Genomic DNA, 21665 nt, shown 5'->3' with positions numbered 1-21665 from the left:
TATCACAACAGGATATAGTTAATATTCACTCTTGTTCCCTAAATATCTTTGTATAAACAAAGTTTCTATACTTTAAAAACCCCAAATTCATCAAGGAAAGCATCTTCTAAATCTTACAGCTGTAAGCTCATTTTCCTGGACTGTTATTATACATAATAAGAGACTTGATTTGACAGCTCCTATAATAACACATTATAAATTTACATTGGATGTGTTTTTTTACCTTAAACTCTTGTGATGGCAAAACCATCTTTCTCAAAGCTGATTGGCTATACAGGTCTACAACAGAGCTTAAATGTGACCTTGCTATCCCAAGCTTTCCTACAGGAGGAATTTTTTTTTTTTTATTTTAAGCCTTTTTGTTACACAACATGACATCTTTATGAAGCATTTTTGTTTTATTATTAAGAAATAAATGTGTCTTGCTCCTTGAGATCTCCTTGGCTTCAGCAACTTGTATTTATACTGTAGACCAGTAAGAATATATTTCAAAGACAGGCTAACAAAGTTCAAGTAAAAGTTATTTGTTATATATTGGAGCTACTAACTGGCATCAGGTGAGTATTAGAGATTATCAGCATAAATAACAGAGTGTGAAAAATGAACTGAATTCATAGATATTGATTGACGTCCTTATTGCATTCTTTGATGTTGGTTATATAGTCATTGTCTGCATACTGATCTTCTGATAAAACTTTAAACTATGTTTATTTACTCAATTGTTTTTCTTCTAACTTTTCTTCCAACCTATTTAGATCTCATTTAATATTATGCTTTTGTACATCTCCCTGTAGAGCAGTCAAGTTTTGTCAACATTGCATTAGAAGTATCTTAAAATGCCGTTCCTGGGCCATTTTCTCTCTGATTTAGCTTTTACCCTTCTCTTAAAGCAACAAAGACTTGGCTTGATTTTGAAGCCCCTCTATTAAGGTGATAGTTGGAGAAAATAATTAACATGACATGCGCTGCCTTAGAGCTGAAGTTTTGTTATTCATTTCACTTATTTGTCTCATTTCTGTGTTTGAGTTTCTTCTCATGCCAAATCTGTATTTTTCAAAATTTTGGTGAAAAAATGTTGCTGTTTCAGTACAGGCATGGAGACTCTCTTCCTAAGCTAGATAACTTGGTGAGTATTTTAATTCATTTTTTATAATATATACAGGTACATATCAACTAAATATTAAATATTGTATGAAGTACACTTGAGAGGGTAAAACACTATTAAATGTCAGGGAGAAACAAAGATGGGATGAAAACTTAAGAACTTACATAGTCTTTGTACTCCATAGCAACCATTATGCATATTATTTTCTGTTAAAAAAAAAAAGCTAATCAGAGACTTTCATCCAATCATGAACTTTTAGAGATGGAAGGAAACTATCAGTCATCCAGTATAATATATTAACTTTACAAAAGAGAAAATAAGTGGCACTTAGTACTGGCAAAATAAAAAACTACATCTTCTTATTCAAGTGTGTAACACTATCAAAAAATCTCAGCAACAGCTACTATAGAGATTAAATGGATGATTAGGTAAGAGAGAAATTAAACGACCAAAAGTTACCCAAAATCTGGGCCATAATCTTAGAAAGTAGATTTAGAAAAGAACACATTTCCCAATATTCTCTTTGTTAGTTTCCTTGTGTTCTTGTGAGCCTATACTGGAAACACTAGCTTTAGTTGTTATTTTTAATTTTCTACAAAGTCATTATTCTAAAAATCTTAATTAACAGGAAAGGCATTTACATATTACTGCTTCCTTTGTTTAATTAAACTCTCCTGATTCTTCTGATATATAAAAGGTAATTGATTACACTTATAATTTAGGAAAATGCTGAAGTGTCCTTTAATTATATTGCTCCTATGGGAAGCAAACAGAAGGATGGCATTGGCTCAAAATACTTCTAGATGCATTTCATGCCCAGAAAAAGGAAGGAAGAACAAAAAAGACTGAGCAACTACTGGTGTCTATATGCTAGGAATTGTGTTGTATCTGATGTACCACAAAAATAAATCATTCTGATTAAAACTTTCATTCTCCTCTATTGCATATGCAAATAGTACAGAGTTTTCTTAAGGAATTACACAAGTAAATACTTCAGAAAAAAACCTTGTTCAAAGATGTAACTACAAGTCTTAATTAGACAAGGCTTGCATAAATAACTAGAGGGCGATAAATGAAATCCATGAAAACATTCTCAAACTTCACATGTAAGTTCACATTCTCAAACTTCACTTCTACTGTCTTCAATCTTTTCCTCCATATATTTAATCAAAGTATCTAGCAGAGTGATAAATATACCTTTGCCTATATTTTCCTATTTCTCTGACCAGCCCTTGAATGGAAATGATTTTTTAGATGAAATAATAATAAAAGCAATAATAAAAACAATAAAGGAAAGAATAAAAGGATAGAATTCTGGAATATTCCAGCTTATTTAATTAGTCTCTATATAATGGAATGTTGTCTATGGCATCTTAGAAAGTAGCTCAAAGTACTGGTTTTGGATTCCACCCTTACTGAAACTGAGATCATCCTGAATGGTGATTATACTCGGACATTACTATGCTGTTCTAAACCAGCCTAGCAACTAGCACCTCAAAGTCACCAATATTCATATTGTTCAGGTAAACTCCTAGTTTCTAAAGTCCATATTCCTGTGCTGTAAACCATCTCCCATCTTCTCAAGTATCAATCTTCTTTCTCTCTCTCCATTTTCTCTTTCCTTTTTAACCTGACCCTTTTCATAGTTTAGAACAGTACCAGGTAATAACTAGTAGTTTCTTATAAAGCAAAAATGGCAGCCGAGGCCCCCACCATGGTCTATTTCTGTGTTCTCCGTGACAGACAGACAGCTGGGCAGAGTGCCAGCAGTGGAATCATTTCACAGTCCAAAAATAAAATCCAGTTTTGTATTCCAGGTACCAAGTGGAAAAATGAAGATTCTCCTGGTCTTTCTAGGTCTGCTTGGTAATTCTTTTGCTATGCCAGTGAGTATCAAAATTTTTTTAGGACTTTTCTTTGTATTCTATTGTTGCATAGCTTGGAGATAATTATTGGGTTTATTTCAACTGGTGTTCTGAATTTGTCACCAATATTCTCTCACTACCAGATGCAAATGCCTCGAATGCCTGGATTTAGCAGTAAAAGTGAGGAGGTATGTATATTAATTAAGTCTCTGGGGAGAAGTTTTCCTAAGCCCTGTCCTGAGAGTCCATTAAAAAAAGGAGAACTTTCTGTTATATAAAATTTCTTACGAAAGAGACAGAAAGAGGGAAATTTGAAAGACTTAAACTCTCAAGTCAAGGCAAAGTAGTAATTTCCCCAGCAGCATACACACTTACATACTTCAATATTCCTTTCCAAGGTTAGTGTAAATATGGGTTCAAGTATAATTAATGTTCGTTTCTTTGCTAAGTTTTCAAGCCAGCAAAGATTGACATTTGTACCAAAGGTTTTCAGAAGGTAGACACATAAGCATATAGTATCTTCTACATGACTCATAGCCAACGTCATTAGCCAAATTCAATGTACATCCGAAAGGAGAATCATCTTTTCATAGAATTATCACATTCTCAAGTCAAGAACTTCAAAAGTTGAGTAGAACATTCAAAAACTTCAAAGTTGGGATCCCTGGGTGGCTCAGTGGTTTAGCGCCTGCCATTGGCCTAGGGCGCGATCCTGGAGTCTCAGGATCGAGTCCCACGTCCGGCTCCCGGCATGGAGCCTGCTTCTCCCTCCTCCTGTGTCTCTGCCTCTCTCTCTCTCTCTCTATGTCTATCATAAATAAATAAATAAATCTTAAAAAAAAAAAAAAAACTTCAAAGTTGACAAGATTTTTATTTTCTGTATTTTATTTTGATTCTTCTCAAAATAAAATTCCAACTAAAAAAATTAAAGTGACATAAGGTTTTAATCGCATACTTAATTTAAATTCATGCATAGCTAGTAAAAGACATTATGACTGCTATATGTTAAAATCAGAAATTCAACTTCTTTCTGATGATCTGTGGGTTGATTAGATAAAAAGTTTTCACTTTGTATTTTTGGATTCTTTTGGTCACAGATGATGCGATATGGTCAGTTCAACTTTATGAACTCCCCACATGTAAGTTCTGCTTTGTATTCTGACAATTTCTTATTTATACACAGATAATTACATTATAAAGTTTGTTATAGCTAATAAAGATACCAATCCAGTGTTTTAATTACAGTGTAATCATTATAAGACTTTTAGGGATCCCTGGGTGGCACAGCGGTTTGGCGCCTGCCTTTGGCCCAGGGCGCGATCCTGGAGACCCGGGATTGAATCCCACATCAGGCTCCCGGTGCATGGAGCCTGCTTCTCCCTCTGCCTGTGTCTCTGTCTCTCTCTCTGACTATCATAAATAAATTTAAAAAAAAAAAAATTTAAGACTTTTAAGGGAGAAAAGTCTCACCTGTCTCCTTACCCCAAATTTTCTTCTTATTCATTATTGTTGTTCTCTTATGTAAATAAAAATCAGTTATTAATTGCCAACCTTCTTTATATTCAAGAGAAATGGGTTCTGGGAAAAGATCACACAACATACATTCACAAATAATAAGGACAACAAATAGCATAGTAAATACTCCAGTTGTATGTGTGTGGGGGATAAATTTCATGTGGATTATCTTGAAAGATAACACTAAAATTATATAGCAATGATTTTTTAAAATAAATTTGGGTTAACCATTAGTGCTAATTCTTAGAACCAACTAATAATGAATCATGTATCAGTTGGATCTTTTGGCATAATTTTTCTGAAAAAATTACATGACAGTATAGCAATATTATGTCACTCTGGACATTTGTGGTGATCCTAAGAACCACTGGGGGGAAAGATCAAGAACTCCATCAATTTCCTCTTATTCTGTTATTCAAGCCATTCTCTTTGAAACCTTCTCACCTACCATCGTCGTCATCCTTGTCAATTTTCTCTTCAAGTATTGACTGACCTCACTCTTTCAAACTCTCATTCTCGGTTCTAGTGACTTTGCCCATGATTTGAAATTTTCATCAAGTTAATTGGCATGAAATTCTGCATCATAATGCAAGATTCACAATTTCACCTTCCATTAATCCACATGGCGTTTACAATGTATTTGTGTTATCACCCAACAGATAGCAAGATACTGATTAGTGGAGACTGGGAATAGAGACTGGTGTTCAACTAGAGTAGGAATGTTTGAATGGGAACTGACATTATAGGAGGTCAATTCATAAATTAGCTTCTTCAGATTATAACTACTTTTGCTTCCCTGCCAGCCTCAAAGTTGTGGAGATTCTGATAAGGAAGAAGGAATTAATGAAAATTCACCAATAACCAAAAACCATAGGCACCATATAAAGATGTTCATACAAAGAATTTGTATTCTCTCTCTCTTCATTATTTTTTTTCTGTTTGTCACTCCCACTTCCTTTATCTTCTTTCTGCTTTTTCTCCTTTTCTAGTTTATAACAAGTCACAGGAGTTTTGAGTTTGATGTCAACTCCTCTGTAACCTGACTTGTACACTTCTTACGTGAGTCAGTGCTTCAGAGTTAGAAAATTATCAGCCAAATTCTTAAAATGAAATTTCTCACCTAATTCTGTCTTTTGCTTTGTTTGGTTGGTTTTCTAAAAAAAAAAAAAAAAAAAAAAAAAAAAAAAAAAAAACTGAAATTATTTCCATAAGACAACATTTAAAGAAATGCTAAAGATCTGGAGGCTTCCATTGTTAACTTTCATAGAATTTTTAAGAAGTTTGGTTGAGTTTTAGAGACTAACATTAGTGGATGAATAAAGGTGGAATCTCAGCCCTTCCACAATTTGACTGTTATTTGCTATCTTTGCAGATGGCACAGCTGGGCCCCTTATATGGGAATAGTATGCCTCAGCTCTTCCCACAGTACCAGATGCCCATGTGGCCTCAACCACCACCCAACACGGGGCACCCACAGAAATCTCCTTCAGCACTCAAACGCCAAAAGAGCAAGACTGATCAAGCCCCAGAGACTCAGAAACCCCAGCCTCAACAAAAAAAACCACCACCAAAGCGACCTTTAAAGCAGCCACCACCTACCCCAGCACAGCCAGAAGAGGAAGGCCAGCCACCTCAGGTGAGGCTTGCCCTGCAAAATTCCAAACCAGAGTCAATAAGTGGCCTCAGAGGGATTTGGAGAGCTATACCATCCCCACATACACAATTTATCCAATGTTCCTTAATACAGGTACTGCTATGTATGAAAACGAATCTTTAGCTTTTACATTCTTCTAAGGTGATGCTGCACCACCTACTGAAAATCGCCTGGCAGGTTCAGCCTGCCAGCCTTTGTTTGATTAAAAGTTACCAAAATAGGGGCAGCTCAGACAGTAGAGCATGTAACTCTTGATCCATAGTCACAAGTTTGAGCCCTGCGTTAGGTATACAAATTACTTCAAAATTTTTTTTTCATTAAAAAGAAAAATTACCAGGGGACCTGGGTGGCTCAGTTGGTTAAGCATCTACCTTAAGCTCAGATCATGACCAGGGTTTTGGGGTAGCCCTGCCTCAGGCTTCCCACTTGGCAGGGAGCCTGCTTCTCTCTCTCCGTCTGCCCCCCATTCATGCTTTCTCTCTCTCTCTCAAATAAATATAAAAAAATATTTTCTTAAAAAAATGACCAAAATACTATAACCTTAAAGGGGCTATTTTTAAAATGCAGAGACAGCATGGTATTGTAACATGAAGAGTAAGGGAAAAGAGATTCAAGTTCTATCCCCAGCCCTTATTAGTTGAATGATCTTGAGCAGTCATCTTACCCTTCTGGACTCCAGGTTCCCTATGAGTAAAGAAACAATCTCTAAATTCCTTCCAGATCTATGCTTTGATGATCCCAAATATCTGAAAGGTTAACACTGCTTCCAATTCTTCTGTGTGGCATAAGTAGTCCTGACAGAAAACAAGAAGGTGTGCAAATGGTTTCTCAAGATACTATCCAGTGTGAAACTTCTAAAATGCTGTCTCTTCATCAATTAACAGATATATTTATTTATTTATTATCAGACACTATTATAGATGTAGAGAATATAAAACTGAATGAAAAGACACTCCTGGATCATTTACCAACTAAGAGATTATAGGCAAATGACTCAACTTCTCTGAACCTCAGAATCTTTAGTGGAAAGGAAATGTCTTTGGCACATGTCTTCTGTGTTTAAATGAAGATTTAATTGGTTTACCTCTATAAAATGCTCAGCACAGTACCTAGAACATAAGTGTTTAATGATACTAATACTAACTGTTGTTGTTGTTGTTGTTATTTTTATCAACTCAGGCCTAAAAGAAGGAAATCACAGTTTAATGCAAAGGGAGATGCAGACTCCCAAGTATTGAACAATTGTATTTAATAGGTTTGTTTCGTTTTCCATTTATTCTTCTCACTTCTGCATCACTGTGATTCCTGCTTTCTCTTTAGGCATTCCCACCATTTGGCAATGGGCTATTTCTCTATCAACAGCCACCATGGCAAGTTCCACACGTGAGTTTTTTTCTTTATACTAGAAGTGAAAACTAATGCTAACATGTTATATCTCAAACTGGTATGAGTTCATACTCTCTAAATGGAATACCATATGCCAATCACGTGGCATATGGCATATGGAGAGTATGAAAAAAAATCATCATATCTGTAATCATGTAGGAAAAAAATGGTTTAATGAATTTTTTACTCAGATTGGTACATGAACATTTGAAATCACCAACTACTAATAACTTAATGAATTGATTTTAAAGGATTGTGTTACTTCACTACTATCCCCCCACTTCCCTAAGAGAATAGAAAATACAAAGATTGTCTTTATTTAATGTAATGGGAAAATTGATACAAAATAGAGTTTGAAAATCGTAAGATAAGCTATGATTAGATTAAGAGCTTTCTATGATATCTTATTAGTTCTAGCCACAGATATTTCATTATAAAGAATCTTACAAGATTAATATTTACAAGAATCCTTTAAAGTTTAAAAGTATTAAAATAAGGATGCCTGGGTGGCTCAGCGGTTGTGTGTCTGTTTTGGCTCAGGGTGTGATCCTGGGGTCCTGGGATCCAGTCCCACATCGGGCTCCCTGCATGGAGCCTGCTTCTCCCTCTGCCTGTGTCTCTGCCTCTGTCTCTCTCTGTGTGTGTCTCATGAATAAATAAATAAAATCTTTAAAAAAATAAAATAAAATAAAATAAAATAAAATAAAATAAAATAAAATAGAACATAATATTAAAATTGCATCACAGGCATTAAAAATCTAAATCACAAAATAAACTATTTGAAGTAAAGAAAAGTTTAAAGGACAATTGTTGTTTAACTAACAGAAACAGCAAATATTTGATGATTTTTTAATTTGCTTATAGCATTGGTTTTTCTTGCCTATAACTCTATAGCCAAGAAGACTCTTTATCAATAAGGAACGATTCACTCAAGGAGTAAGAGTTCCTTACTTTTTTTTCTTTAAAAGAGTGACTTTTTTTTTCATTGGCCCTACTGAACTAAGTATTTATTTATTTATTTATTCCCAGTACCCTTGAACTATTGGAGTAGTTTTCTTACTGGTTACTCTGGGCATAATTTTATATAAGTATAAAGTATTTACTAACTAAGGCAGTACCAGGTAAAGATTCAAAAAGCAGGTAAACATGATTCTCATGCTCAACTATGATCCCACCCACATAGAACTTCCTGAAGGTCTGTGGGAGTTGGAATAATTTTCTAAACCTTCCCCTGAGCAAACACTCAGCCTCCAAGTTTGATTAGGAAAATAAACCTTGCTCAAATAAAAAAAAAAAAAAACTTATAGTAATAATCCAGGAGAAATTGTCAGTTTGTTATCCTAAATGTAACACAGACTCTCTAAAAATAGCATCATTATTTAATCTCTATTGTTATATGTTCTAATATGGATGTTTAGATCCTAACAGCACTCAAATCTCTCCCCCCCCCACCGCCGTGTGTGTGTGTGTGTGTGTGTGTCTGTGTGTCTGTGTGTCTGTGTGTCTGTGTGTCTCTGTGTTTGTGTCTGTGTCTGTCTGTCTGTCTGTGTGTTGGGGGTGATGGGATGGGGTGACTGCTAGGAGATGCAACCATACATAGTATTTTGAGTAGGATAATCTAGAATCCAGCTGAAGCCTTTGTATTTGCCAGTGTTCACTGATGGATTATAATTATAATAATTAGAATTAATAGATAGATTGTGAGAGCTAATGACTCAAAAGCTGAAAACTAACAATGCTAACACCCAATCACTGAGTTGGACTATTTTTAGATACCGTGAGCTGTACAAGCAAATGGCAGTATAGAATGTGGTTTTCTCTTGCATTCATTATGTTTTGCACATTTCAGAGGGTACCACCAGGTTATGGACGTCCGCCAGTCAGCAATGAAGAAGGCGGGGTGAGTATAAGTAGAGCTACATTCCCCATTAGGAATTACAATCCATTAGCCTGTGCTTTTTAATTCCTATTTTTAAAATTCAACACATGAATTTGTAGCTCAAGTGCCTGTGATATAAGAAAAAAGCTAGTAACAAAAATAAATACATCATTTCTCCTCTACATGTACTGAACTCTCTCCCTCTCTCTCTCCCTTTCTCCCCCACTCCCTCCCTCTCCTTATCCCCCTTCTTCTCTCTCTCCCTCTCTTTTTCTCTCTTTTATTCTCTGTCTCTCTCTAAGAAGGATAACCTAATAACCTTTGCTCTAGAGTCTTTGGACTCTGGACAGTGATGGAGCAACTAAAAAGCAGAGAAGGAAGGAAACACATCCTAGAAAGTTACCCCCAGAAGGGAATTAAGTAATCATCTAACTCCTTCATTGAACAAATAAACTGAAGCCCCAAAAAGGTAAATTACTATTCAACTACTATCCACTGAGTTAGTGGATAAATTGAACCTAGAGCTCGTTTGACACCCCATCCAATGGCTTCTCTACCACACCACACTAGAAGAGCCAAATGCATGTCACAGAGTGATACATTGTTAAAATATTCTAGCCCCTGTGTCATCAAAAAAGTCATTATAGTGATTGTGGCATGGAAATCCACCCCTGGAGCTTACTTCCCTTTTTTCTCCCTAAAAATATGATATGTCCTCAGTGAAATGACTCTGGAGGATGAGGGGTTGGAAAAGGGAGCAAGGAAGGAGTTAAAATAATGACATTGGAAGTAATGGCATGAGGTGCTTTTAAAAAGGTGTGCCTGGCTGGCCCAGTTAGAAGAGCAAGCAACTCTCCATCTTGAGGGCCTAAGTTTGAGTCCCACGTTGAATATGGAGATTGCTTAAATAAACAAACACACTTTAAATTTTTTTTAATTAAAAAAGTGTAAAAAATAAAATAAAAATATCCTTTTGAAACTAGAATTGCCAGATAAAAATGATTCAGATAATTGCCTGCAACCCAGAAACTGGCACTTCAAATTTTCAAAACAATAACATGAGAAAATAAAAGCATAAGGGCCCAGGCAGTTAGCATAGGCATGAAAAAGTCTGTTTTCCTCCTCCTGTCATGTCACTTAGCATAATGTCCTCAAGGTTCATCCATGTTGTCATCTATTGAAGTTTCCTTCTTTCTTAAGGCTTAGTAGTAGTCCATGGTGTATTTTGACCACATTTGCCTTTTCCAAGGTATTTACTAAGTACCAGGCACAGAGCTTTATATATGTTATCTCTTTTGACCCTCATGACAACCTATGAGATAGATATCCTTTTATTATCTTGAGTTTACAAATAATAAATATATATAAACTGACGTTAGCCCTGAATCATACTATTAATACTGGAGGAACAGGGATTTGAACCCATATCTGTCTAGAGCTCCACTCTTTAGGCCATGCCATGCTGCTTTTTATGTTATGATATGGGGTTTAGAGTTTATCTTGTAAGGTAAGGGCAACTTTAAATAATATTTAAAGGGGAAAGTGACAGAAGTTCCACCACCCCCCACCCCCAGCCTCTACTGTTCTGACGGCAGTGGAGAGACAAGATTAGACGGAAAATTATACCCGGAGTAACCAGTAAGAAAACTACTCCAATAGTTCAAGGGTACTGGGAATAAAGGAAGAGGGACAGGATGGAAGTTTAGATTTTATAGAACTTGGTTATTAATTGTCTGGGGGAAATAGAGAAAAGGAGAAACCCGGAAAACTGGGTAGATAGTGGCAAATGTTGCTTAGATATAGAATATGGGAGAAGGAAGTTTGGGGGGGGGCATAGTCCATTGCAGGTACCCATGAGATCTTCAGTGATGCAGTCTTGCTGCTTCAGCCTCAGGAGGGAGTGTCATGGGCCAGACTTATGGCATTGGGGGTCACTGATATGCATCTGTATTGAAAAAATTGGCCTGCAATAGACTGTTTGAGGCAGGTGTACAAAATGAGAAAAGAAGAATGAGAAGGAGAGAAAATGGAATCCTTTGCTAAAAAGACAAAAACCTCTCAGATTTAGGATCCAGGCCTAGGAAAAGAAAACTGAGAACTAACAGTCTGAAAGAGTACTCAAAGAGAGAACCAGAAGGGAACAGAAAGAATTAACTTTGAAGAAAAAAAGTATAGCTAATGGTTTTAAAAGAAGCATGTGGCTAATTTCTCTATTACAGTAAAAAAATTCCACCCCACAGCATGGTGGGAAACAAAGAGTAATTACCAATTTCTACCTTCTTCCCTACAGAATCCTTACTTTGGATATTTTGGATATCAGGGATTTGGGGGTCGTCCTCCTTATTATTCAGAAGAGATGTTTGAACAAGATTTTGAAAAACCCAAAGAAAAAGATCCTCCTAAAGCAGAGAGTCCGGCTGCTGAGCCCTCAGGTAATTCAACAGGTCCCGAGACTAATTCTACTCAACCAAATCCTGGAGGGAGTCAGAGTGGAAATGACACCAGCCCAACAGGAAACAGTGGGCCTGGCCCAAACACTGTGAGTAATCCTACGGCTCAAAACGGGGTTATCTCACCCGCTACAGTTAATATTTCAGGCCAGGGAGTACCAAGAACTCAAATCTCATGGGGACCAAATCAGCCAAATATTCATGAAAATTATCCAAATCCTAACATCCGAAATTTTCCTGCGGGGAGACAATGGCGTCCCACTGGTACTTTCATGGGGCACAGACAGAATGGGCCTTTTTACCGAAATCAACAGGTACAAAGGGGTCCTCGGTGGAACTCCTTTGCTTTGGAACGCAAACAAGCAATGCGTCCAGGAAATCCAATCTATCGTAAGGCTTATGCTTCTACTGCAAGAGGGAATTCTCCTAATCATGCAGGAAATCTGGGGAATGTCAGAAGAAAGCCTCAGGGACCAAATAAACACCCTATGGGAACCAGTGTCGCTCCTCTGGGTCCCAAACATGGTACTGTTGTCCACAATGAAAAAATCCAAAATCCAGGAGAGAAACCAGTAGGCCCAAAAGAAAGAATAGTCATTCCGACAAGGGATCCATCTGGCCCCTGGAGAAACTCTCAAGATTATGGAGTTAACAAATCAAACTATAAACTGTCTCCCCCTGAGAGTAATGTGCTAGTCCCAAATTTTAATTCTGTTGACCAACATGAAAACTCTTATTACTCACGAGGAGATTCCAGAAGAGCCCCAAATTCTGATGGACAAACCCAAAGCCAGAATTTGCCCAAAGGGATTATTTTAGAGCCAAGAAGAAACCCATATGAATCAGAAACTCATCGGCCAGAATTAAAGCACAGTACATATCAACCTGTATTCCCTGAGGAAATTCCTTCCCCTGCAAGAGAACATTTTCCTGCTGGAAGAAATACTTGGCATCACCAAGAAATCTCTCCATCTTTTAAGGAAGATCCTGGGAGGCAGGAGGAACTCTTACCTCCTCCTTCCCAGGGCTCTAGGGGAGGTGTTTACTACCCTGACTATAACTCTTATGATCCCAGGGAAAATTCACCATACCTTAGAAGCAATAGATGGGATGAGAGAGATGACTCTCCCAACACAATAGGGCAACCCAAAAATTCGCTGTATCCCATAAATACTCCAGAGCTGAAAGAAACAGTCCCTTACAATGAAGAGGACCCAATTGATCCAACTGGAGATGAAACTTTCCCAGGACAAAGTAGATGGGGAATGGAAGAGCCAAGCTTTAAAGAAGGTCCAACAGTTAGGCACTATGAAGGCGAGCAATATACGGTAAATCAACCAAAGGAATACCTTCCCTATTCCTTAGATAATCCATCAAAAACCAGGGAGGATTTCCCTTATGGTGAGTTTTACCCCTGGAACCCAGATGAGAATTTTCCATCATATAATACAGCTCCCACTGTACCACCACCTGTGGAGAGCAGGGGCTATTATGCTAATAATGCTGTCAGACAAGAAGAAAGCCCTCTGTTTCCTTCTTGGAACTCCTGGGACCACAGGGTTCAAGCCCAAGGACAGAAAGAAAGGCAGCCATTTTTTAACAGAAATTACTGGGATCAGCCAACAACTTCACACAAAGCGCCCCCTAGTCCACCACACCAGAAAGAGAACCAGCCCTATCCTAGTAATTCCCCAGCTGGGCTTCAGAAAAATCCAACATGGCGTGAAGGTGAGAATTTGAATTACGGCATGCAGATTACTAGGTTAAATTCACCAGAGGGAGAACATTTGGCTTTCCCAGATTTAATTCCTCCAAGTTACCCAGCAGGTCAAAAAGAAGCACATGTATTTCACCTAAGCCAGAGAGGCCCTTGCTGTGCTGGTGGCTCCCCAGGACACAAGGACAATCCACTTGCTCTACAGGACTACACTCCACCCTTTGATCTTGCACCAGGGGAGAATGAGGACACCAGTCCTCTGTACACAGAAGATAGTCATGCTAATCATGCAAGAGATACCATCTCTCCTGCCAGCAACCTACCTGGCCAAAGAAACAGCTCAGAGAAAAGAATGCCTGGAGAAAGTCAAAACCTAAGTCCTTTTAGAGATGATGTGTCCACTCTGAGAAGGAACACACCATGCTCTATGAAGAATCAACTGAGCCAAAGGGGAATTATGCCGTTTCCTGAAGCCGGTTCCCTTCAATCAAAGAATACACCTTGTCTCACAAGTGATCTTGGAGGAGATGGCAACAATGTTTTGGAAGAGATATTTGAAGACAACCAGCTCAGTGAAAGAACCGTTGACCTTACTCCTGAACAACTTGTTATTGGTACACCTGATGAAGGCCCTGAGCCAGAAGGAATCCAAAGTGAAGTGCAAGGAAATGAGGGTGACAGGCAGCAACAAAGGCCATCAAGCATCATACAGTTACCATGCTTTGGCTCCAAAATAACAAAGTATCACTCCTCCAGCACAGGAACTCCATCTAGCATCGGAAGGCAAGGCCCATTTGATGAAGAGCCGATTATGCCTACCGAAAATCCTAACTCATTGTCTAGGTTAGCTACTGGGGCACAGTTTCAGAGTATAAATGTAGACCCACTTAGTGCTGGTGAACACACTCCATTTGATTCTCTTCAATTAGGGACCAATCCACAGGACCATGTACAAGACTGCTTGCTGCTTCAGGCCTAGGGATTATTGCAACAAAACACTCTTTGGGGAAAGAAAATATGTGATATTCTACAGTGGTTCCCCAACATTCCCCGCTCCCAGACTCAGTTAATTATCTGACCCTCTTGGTGATCCTTAAGTTATCCCCATTCCAGCAATAGGCATAGTGGCCCAGGTGATGATGATGAGGTTGGGCCTCCAGGGGTTGCTAGATTCCATACTGCCACTAGTTAACACAGACCTTAAAAAGAAGCAGAAAGGCTATGACCTCCATCACCTTGAAACTTGGAAGCCACTTGTCTGGGTTGGTTTCCCTTTGTTTGTCGATTCTTTCTTTTTCTTTCAAAGTTCCATACTTGCAAAGTTCTCTGGTTTTGCAAGACAGAAAGGCAGATGAACTTTCCATTTTATGTATGGATATCTATATATCAGTATAATCCAAGTGATTGTACAGTTTTTTTCTTATGTTGGTCTTTGTCAAGCTTTTTCCTAGCTAATATTTTTCTGACATCTTTAATCTCCCACACTTCCCTCTTTATCATTTCCTTTCTCCCTTCTGTGTTTTCTTTCTGTCAAAATAGCTTCCTAACTTTCTTTCCCCATATTTCCCACCTTCTGTCACTTTTTACATACTACGCTATCATCAACCATCACTAGTCTTGACCTCTACCTTCTTCATTATGCTTTCCCCTCTTCCCATCTTTCTGTTCTGTCTCCCAATGGATCACTTGTCAATCAATCCTTTTCTTCTCTGAACTTCTCCCCTTCAATTTATCTTTTTTCCTGCTACACCATTTTCATATCTTAAGACAATGTATCTCTCTTGCTTTTTGTGTCTACTTTCCAAATTCTATGCTAGTTTTTTGATCCAGTCTAATTATCATTGTAGAACATATTTCAGAAAGAGTAAACACTGGTACCTCCTTTTGTTTTTTAACTTTCTTATGGCCTTTACCAGATAGATACAGCTTAGCCAGAGGAACACATTCAAGAAGTATGGGAGAAGACAGGCTAGTGACCTAGAACTAGCAGCCTGGAGACAAGGCTTAAGAATGTGGGGAGGGAAACCCTGCCACTCTGGGACTGAGCATCCAGATAAAAAGTGTGGGACTTGTGACACGCCATCACCAATTCATATTCTGCAGGATCTAGAGAATACGTTTTGGGAAACACTATCTTAATCAAATAAGAGAAACACTCAATGGTCAATTTTCCTTAATAGTTTAAGTGACTGTACTGGCATATGCTACTACCAACATAAAGTCTTATTTTTCATGTCCTGGTAGAATTATTTGCAGACATAGTTTCATTATATCCTGATTAAATAGTGTAAATTATTTTGTAAAGTAGAGATTTCTGTATTGCCTTGCTAGAATACATCCAGGGGTTTTGTTTTGTTTTTTAATAATGGCATTTTGGCCTACTATCAGCATATTCCTTCCTAGAGGGGAAGAATGCTCAGAATTATCTAGAAAGTTACTTCTAACTCTAAGGAGTTTCTCAGGAGAAAATTTCCTATAAGAAGATCTGAGATACTTTAGAATATACAATATTGAAAACACCAAGAGGAAAGGAATCTTGTCCTTTGAGTCTACGGAAGGTCTTGGCACAGTGTCTTGCACATAGTATATACCCAATAAATATTGATTTACCAATTTTAAAATGGCTTTCAAAACTCCCATGAAAATCCTGTGGTGTGCTTTTCCTGTGGGTAAACCATATGAGATACTGAATTAGCCATGTCATATTCTGTAGCTTTATATACTCAGCAACATTTGCAGAACATAGAATCTCAGGGTAAGAAGGGATCTTAGAGGTAGATTATTTAGGTAGATCTTAGAGGTATTATTATTTAGTCACTAAAATCCCCCCACTCACACTTTTATATTTTAATCACACACTGAAAAGTCATTAACTTTTTCTATATAAAACTGTCCCTAAAGAATTATCCTCATCAAAATAAAAGTACATTTTTGTTTCATTTTCTTTCTAAATGATCTTTAATCTAGATATGAATACTTTCATTGTAAAATCCGCATTCACTTCAATATTTCATAAAATATATGAATCATATATTTGTTTTGGCAGATGTATTGACACATCTTCACCTATGAGGCACCATGGCTTAAATTATCATCTAAGACCTCCATAATGTAAAATGTAAAAGCACAATGGGACAGAAATATCAATAGATATTGAATTTGAGGATACAGAGTGAAAAATAAGGGGAGAGGGAAATTCTTCTATAGAAAATCACTCTCTCTCATCAGCTCAGGTATCCTTGTACAAAACTGGACACCAGGCCTGAGTGACTCACAGTAAAGTGATTAGTCTGTGTGTTGTTGGCAAGTTATCAATAAACCCTAAGGTTAAGATGCCTACAGTGAAGACACAAGGCTCTGCGAGTGATCCCCTTTTTTTCTACCACCCACATCTCACTGCCACACCCCCACCTCTGTGGCAAGTTCCTATGTCTACAGGCTGTCACCTGCTGGTTCTAAAATGACTGGCTATATCCTGGTGGTGTCTTTAGTCAATAAGTAAATAGAAAATAAGAAAATGACGCCTGAGGATAACAAACATGGAAGATAATCCAAAATGAACACACACCTGTTTTACAAGCTTTTCTGTCTCATAGCCTACAATAGATTTCTCTAGAAGGTATCGGCCATAGATCCAGTTGGCTGGGGAAATCTTACACTTTTTCACTTGAAGTAGGAAGCAAAGTAGAATGATGAAATGTGGGGACAGCTACCTCTAAAAACTTGGCCTAGTCGCCATGGTCATGGAGGTTCTTTCTCTGGTTCTCAGATCCCCTGAACATGTTTTACTTTAGTCACTCATATCAGAGTCTCAACTTTATATAATTTCAAAGAAAATTCACAAGGCATGACCTTTCAGCTATTTCTCTCACTTGCTTGGCACGTCTCTGCCTTTGCTTCCCACCTGTCTCCTTCAGTCATGACCCTAAAGACCCTTAAGAAGATTCGTCTTGCCCTCAGGAAACCAAACTTTGTTTCTAAAAACCAAAAGGGGAACTAGAAATGTTGGACTTAAAATCAACAACTTTGTCCCTCCTTCACAAAACCTCAAGGATTTCATTGTGACTCAGGCCAACTTCCCAATGAAAACTCAGAAGAAAACAACACTTGATGGAAAAATAGGTCGTCACCACTTCACAACGGAATATAGCTTTTGGTTTTGGCCACCTGTTTTTCCTTGCCTCTGCACGTCACCCCCCATCCAATAATATCAGCCACTGGACCTTTTCTCTCATTTTAAATTCATAGCCAATAACATTTAGAAACAAGATTCAGCTGGTAACAAAATTTCATGCTGGCAGAGGAAAATGCTTCAAATAGAGAAGGAGGCAACCGAACTATAATTTGACACAGACAAAATTGTGAAATTGATGCAGCTGCCCTCAATGCTCCGTCACCTGCTCGGGCAAGGTCCTCTGCTCTCATAGCGCTCCAGCTCATCTGCCTGAGGACCCAGCACCCTGTCTTTCTGTGCTTCTTCAGAACTTGGACAGTAATTTCCTCTGAGTTTATCCAAATAACCATGCACAAAGCAGGTATTGGCCGTGATTAACTTGGCAAAAAAATTCCTTCCCAAACGTTGGCTAATATGCACTTGGCTAATATGCACACCCTTAAAGAGTGAAGCTAATCATTTCATATTTACAGAAGAACAATAGGATAATGGCAGGAAATTTTATTTGGATGGGACCTTGTCAGTCCCTGAGCTATAAAATCTCGCTGGCAGCTGTATCTCCAACAGAGGACTCAGGTTCTCTCTGACAGTGTCCCATGGTACGCGAGCATTACGCAAGCTTTACTGTGCACATGACTCCTGATAAGATGTAGATTTTTATTTCCTCATCTAGAATGGGGACCTTTGATTCTGTATTATGAACACTATGAATATCACCAGGTGATGATGAATTAGCTACTTGGTAGACCAAAGCTGGAGTGGCAAAATGATTGGCTATTTCCTATAAATAAGGAACAACTGCACACTCACCAGGTGAGGGACAGAAAGGTCTTGACCACTGAAGAAACTGAATATTACCAACTTGAAGGGACATGCATAAATGAAGCATGTAAGCGGAATAGAGAACACAAAGAGAAAGAGAAGCAGGCCAGTCCTACATTCACATTATGCTTCTTCCTGTCTCTCTGCATGACTCCTGTTATTTCCAGCAAGTTCCACTCCCGTTCTAATTCATTAATAAATCCTTTAAGACTACCCCAGCCCCAATATCCTCAGCTTCCCTGAGGGCTCACAGCACATCATCTTTTATATTTAATCACACATTGTCTTTTATCACTATTGCTTTTTTCTTGTGTTAGTTCTGCCTATAGAAGGAAAAAGAAAATTCCTAAAAAGTGAGGCCCACTTCTCATCCTCCTTGCATATCCCTCATAACATCTGGCACTGTGCTGAGCACAGAATGGATGCCAAATAAACATCACTTTTTCTTTAAATACATTTTATAAATGAATAGAAATTCAGAATTTCCCAAAATTTAATAATTAATTAAAAATAAAAATTAATAATGATTAATATTTTTGTAATAATAAAATACACACTCACTTTTGAATATTTGGCAACTAATGAAAAGTAAAAAGAAATAAATATTTCCTTTTAAAAAGCAAATAAAAATAACACATAATCCTACCATCTAATGTTAGTATTTTGTCCTATTTTCTCTCATATGTGTGTATGGGGAACAGGGGTCTTAAAGTAACTCCTTTATGAAATATGCTACATTTCCCTCTTCACATTATATAAGCAATTTCCATACAATTAAAAATACTGAAAGCTTCATTTTCATTGCGAAATGTTCAGAAATATACCTTTCTATCATTCCTTTTAATGCTAGATGCAAAGTTTATTGTAAATTTTCATTATCATAAATAATGTTGTGATAAATATCTTTATGCCTCTTTGTCTATTTTTTATTATTTCCTCAGAAGTGGGATTACTGAGAGAAATGGTCTGAAAATGTGTTTTAGACAGGATAACATAGTGAGAGCAATGGCTTTGGAGTCTGAGACTCTTGGGTCCAATTATAGGTTCTCCATATACTATATTTAAAATCTTAAGAAGATTATTTCATCTCTTTATATCTCAGTTTTGTCATTTGTAAAATGAAGACCGTCCTTATTTCAGAGGGCAGTTTCGAGCATTAAATGAAAGGTGTATTAAAATGCACATGCAGGGGATCCCTGGGTGGCGCAGCGGTTTGGCGCCTGCCTTTGGCCCAGGGCGCGATCCTGGAGACCCGGGATCGAATCCCACGTCGGGCTCCCGGTGCATGGAGCCTGCTTCTCCCTCTGCCTGTGTCTCTGCCTCTCTATGTCTATCATAAATAAATAAAAATAAATCTTAAAAATGCACATACGTTGTGTTTCACAAATTAACCACTAGGGGACAACAGAGGTTTCGGAAGTTACCGCTGTGGTTCCCGAAAGGCAGCCGCACCCGGGAACCTGGAGACCCGCTGCTTCCCCGATGCGTCCCAGAACTACTTAATCAGAATCTCTTGGGGTGGGGTCCAGCAACCTGTTACAATGAGTCCTCCGGGTGAGTCTCCGGGTGAGTCTCGTGCGTTCTAAAGTTTGAGAATCACTGATCTAATCCATGTTTACATTAGTCCCTGATTTGTTGCCTGGGCCGAAAGAAGAGCAAAAAACAATTCATACACAAAAGCAATTGTAATTTACAGGTTAGTAACTGCTACAACAGCTACAACAGCTGTACTGACATACATAATGTATATCGAGTCTTTTGTAGAAAAAAACGGTAAGATTGGGGGCACCTGGGTGGCTCAGTAATTGACCGTCTGCCTTTGGCTCAGGGTGTGACCCCCGGGGTCCTGGGATCCAGTCCTGCATCCTGCTCTCTGCCCGGAGCCTGCTTCTCCCTCTACCGGTGTCTCTGCCTCTCTCTGTGTGTCTCTCGTGAATAAATACATAAAATCTTTAAAAAAAACAAAAAAAAGCCTGTAAGATAGTTATTTTTATTCCCATTTTTCAATGAACTTGCCATTAATGACCTGTCATTTAGTCACCAAGTATAGTCTGTATTGGCCAGGGATTTACCCATATACTACACTGCTACCCAGAAGCCAAGACCTGGGAAATATATCAAAGGTTAATTTTCCTATCCCACTGCTTCTAGGTTAGGGAGTCCATGCATATCTGATTATGAATGTGTGTACGTTGGTATATTTGTGATTGCAGAACTGTGATTATTATTCATTTTTAATATCGAGTTATATAAAACAATTAGAAATGACAATAGTCTTAAAGTGAAAACTAACCACTTGGCTTGGGTCTACTGGCTTCTAAGGCCTTGGTACCAAGAAACATTATTCCTAATGTCAATGTAATTTTTCTCTACTGGTTCACTTAAATGGCTAACTTGTCAAGAACTATGCAGAAGGAAAACATTATCACCAATAATATTCACTATGCCTATCTTTTAAAAATATCCATTTAATTCAAATTAAAAAGAAAGAACAGAAAGTACAAAAAATAGTTGACTTTTGAGAGGTCAATGCATCGGTCACATTAACCTCAAAATGCTGCATGAGTTGTTAAGAAAATGTTATAGTGGGAATAAATGACTGCCAAAGAGCCTCTATCAATATTTGTTAAAACCATAGCAGTGATTCAGTTTTCATCACCACTTACTAAACAAGTGAACCAATCAAAATTGTTTCCTTTGGTTAAGAGTCTCATATGGCAGCAATGTCCACAGTAGCCAAAAATGATTTCTACTGAGTGTGCAGAAAAACTAAAACAAGGATGGGGAAAGAGCTGAGGAGCCTCTTCAAAAAGGGCCTTCCCCTAAAAGCTCTCACAGAGAGAAAAAATATTTTTGTAACTGTAAGAGGTGACGGATGTTACCCAAACCTATCGTGGTAATCATTTCACAATAGTCATTATGCTGTACATTTTAATTTACACAGTGTCATATGTCAGTAATATCTCAATAAAACTGGGGGTAGGGGAGGGCAGAAATGTAGGTTCCCAAGCCTCCCGGGAACTTTTCTGGTATAATCTGAAAGCAGCCCCTTGACATAGAGATCAGAGAGACTCAAGAAAGAAGCAGGCCATTCCATG

General features: G+C 37.9%; 1 protein-coding gene across 1 annotated transcript; it reads left to right on the top strand.

The window, feature by feature from the left end:
• The first annotated feature begins 1072 nt into the window (after nucleotides 1-1072).
• Nucleotides 1073-14550, top strand: ENAM (enamelin). The gene is made up of 8 exons (XM_026003468.2): nucleotides 1073-1126; nucleotides 2923-2991; nucleotides 3114-3158; nucleotides 4068-4109; nucleotides 5858-6121; nucleotides 7460-7522; nucleotides 9375-9425; nucleotides 11695-14550. The coding sequence occupies exons 1-8, from the start codon at nucleotides 1073-1075 to the stop codon at nucleotides 14548-14550; spliced, it is 3444 nt and encodes a 1147-aa protein (XP_025859253.1).
• Nucleotides 14551-21665: the final 7115 nt, after the last annotated feature.

The sequence above is a fragment of the Vulpes vulpes genome, chromosome 2, assembly GCF_048418805.1.
Source record: "Vulpes vulpes isolate BD-2025 chromosome 2, VulVul3, whole genome shotgun sequence".
Lineage (NCBI taxonomy): Eukaryota > Metazoa > Chordata > Mammalia > Carnivora > Canidae > Vulpes > Vulpes vulpes.
The sequence above is the reverse complement of the archived record's forward strand: the minus strand, read 5'-3'. Positions and strand labels throughout refer to the sequence as shown.

Coding starts and splice junctions, on each gene's coding strand:
- ENAM (XM_026003468.2), top strand. CDS start 1,073: ATGTTGCTGTTTCAGTACAGGCATGGAGACTCTCTTCCTAAGCTAGAT. Junction 3,159..4,067: donor TTAGCAGTAAAAGTGAGGAG/GTATGTATATTA, acceptor TTTTGGTCACAG/ATGATGCGATATGGTCAGTT. Junction 9,426..11,694: donor TCAGCAATGAAGAAGGCGGG/GTGAGTATAAGT, acceptor TCTTCCCTACAG/AATCCTTACTTTGGATATTT.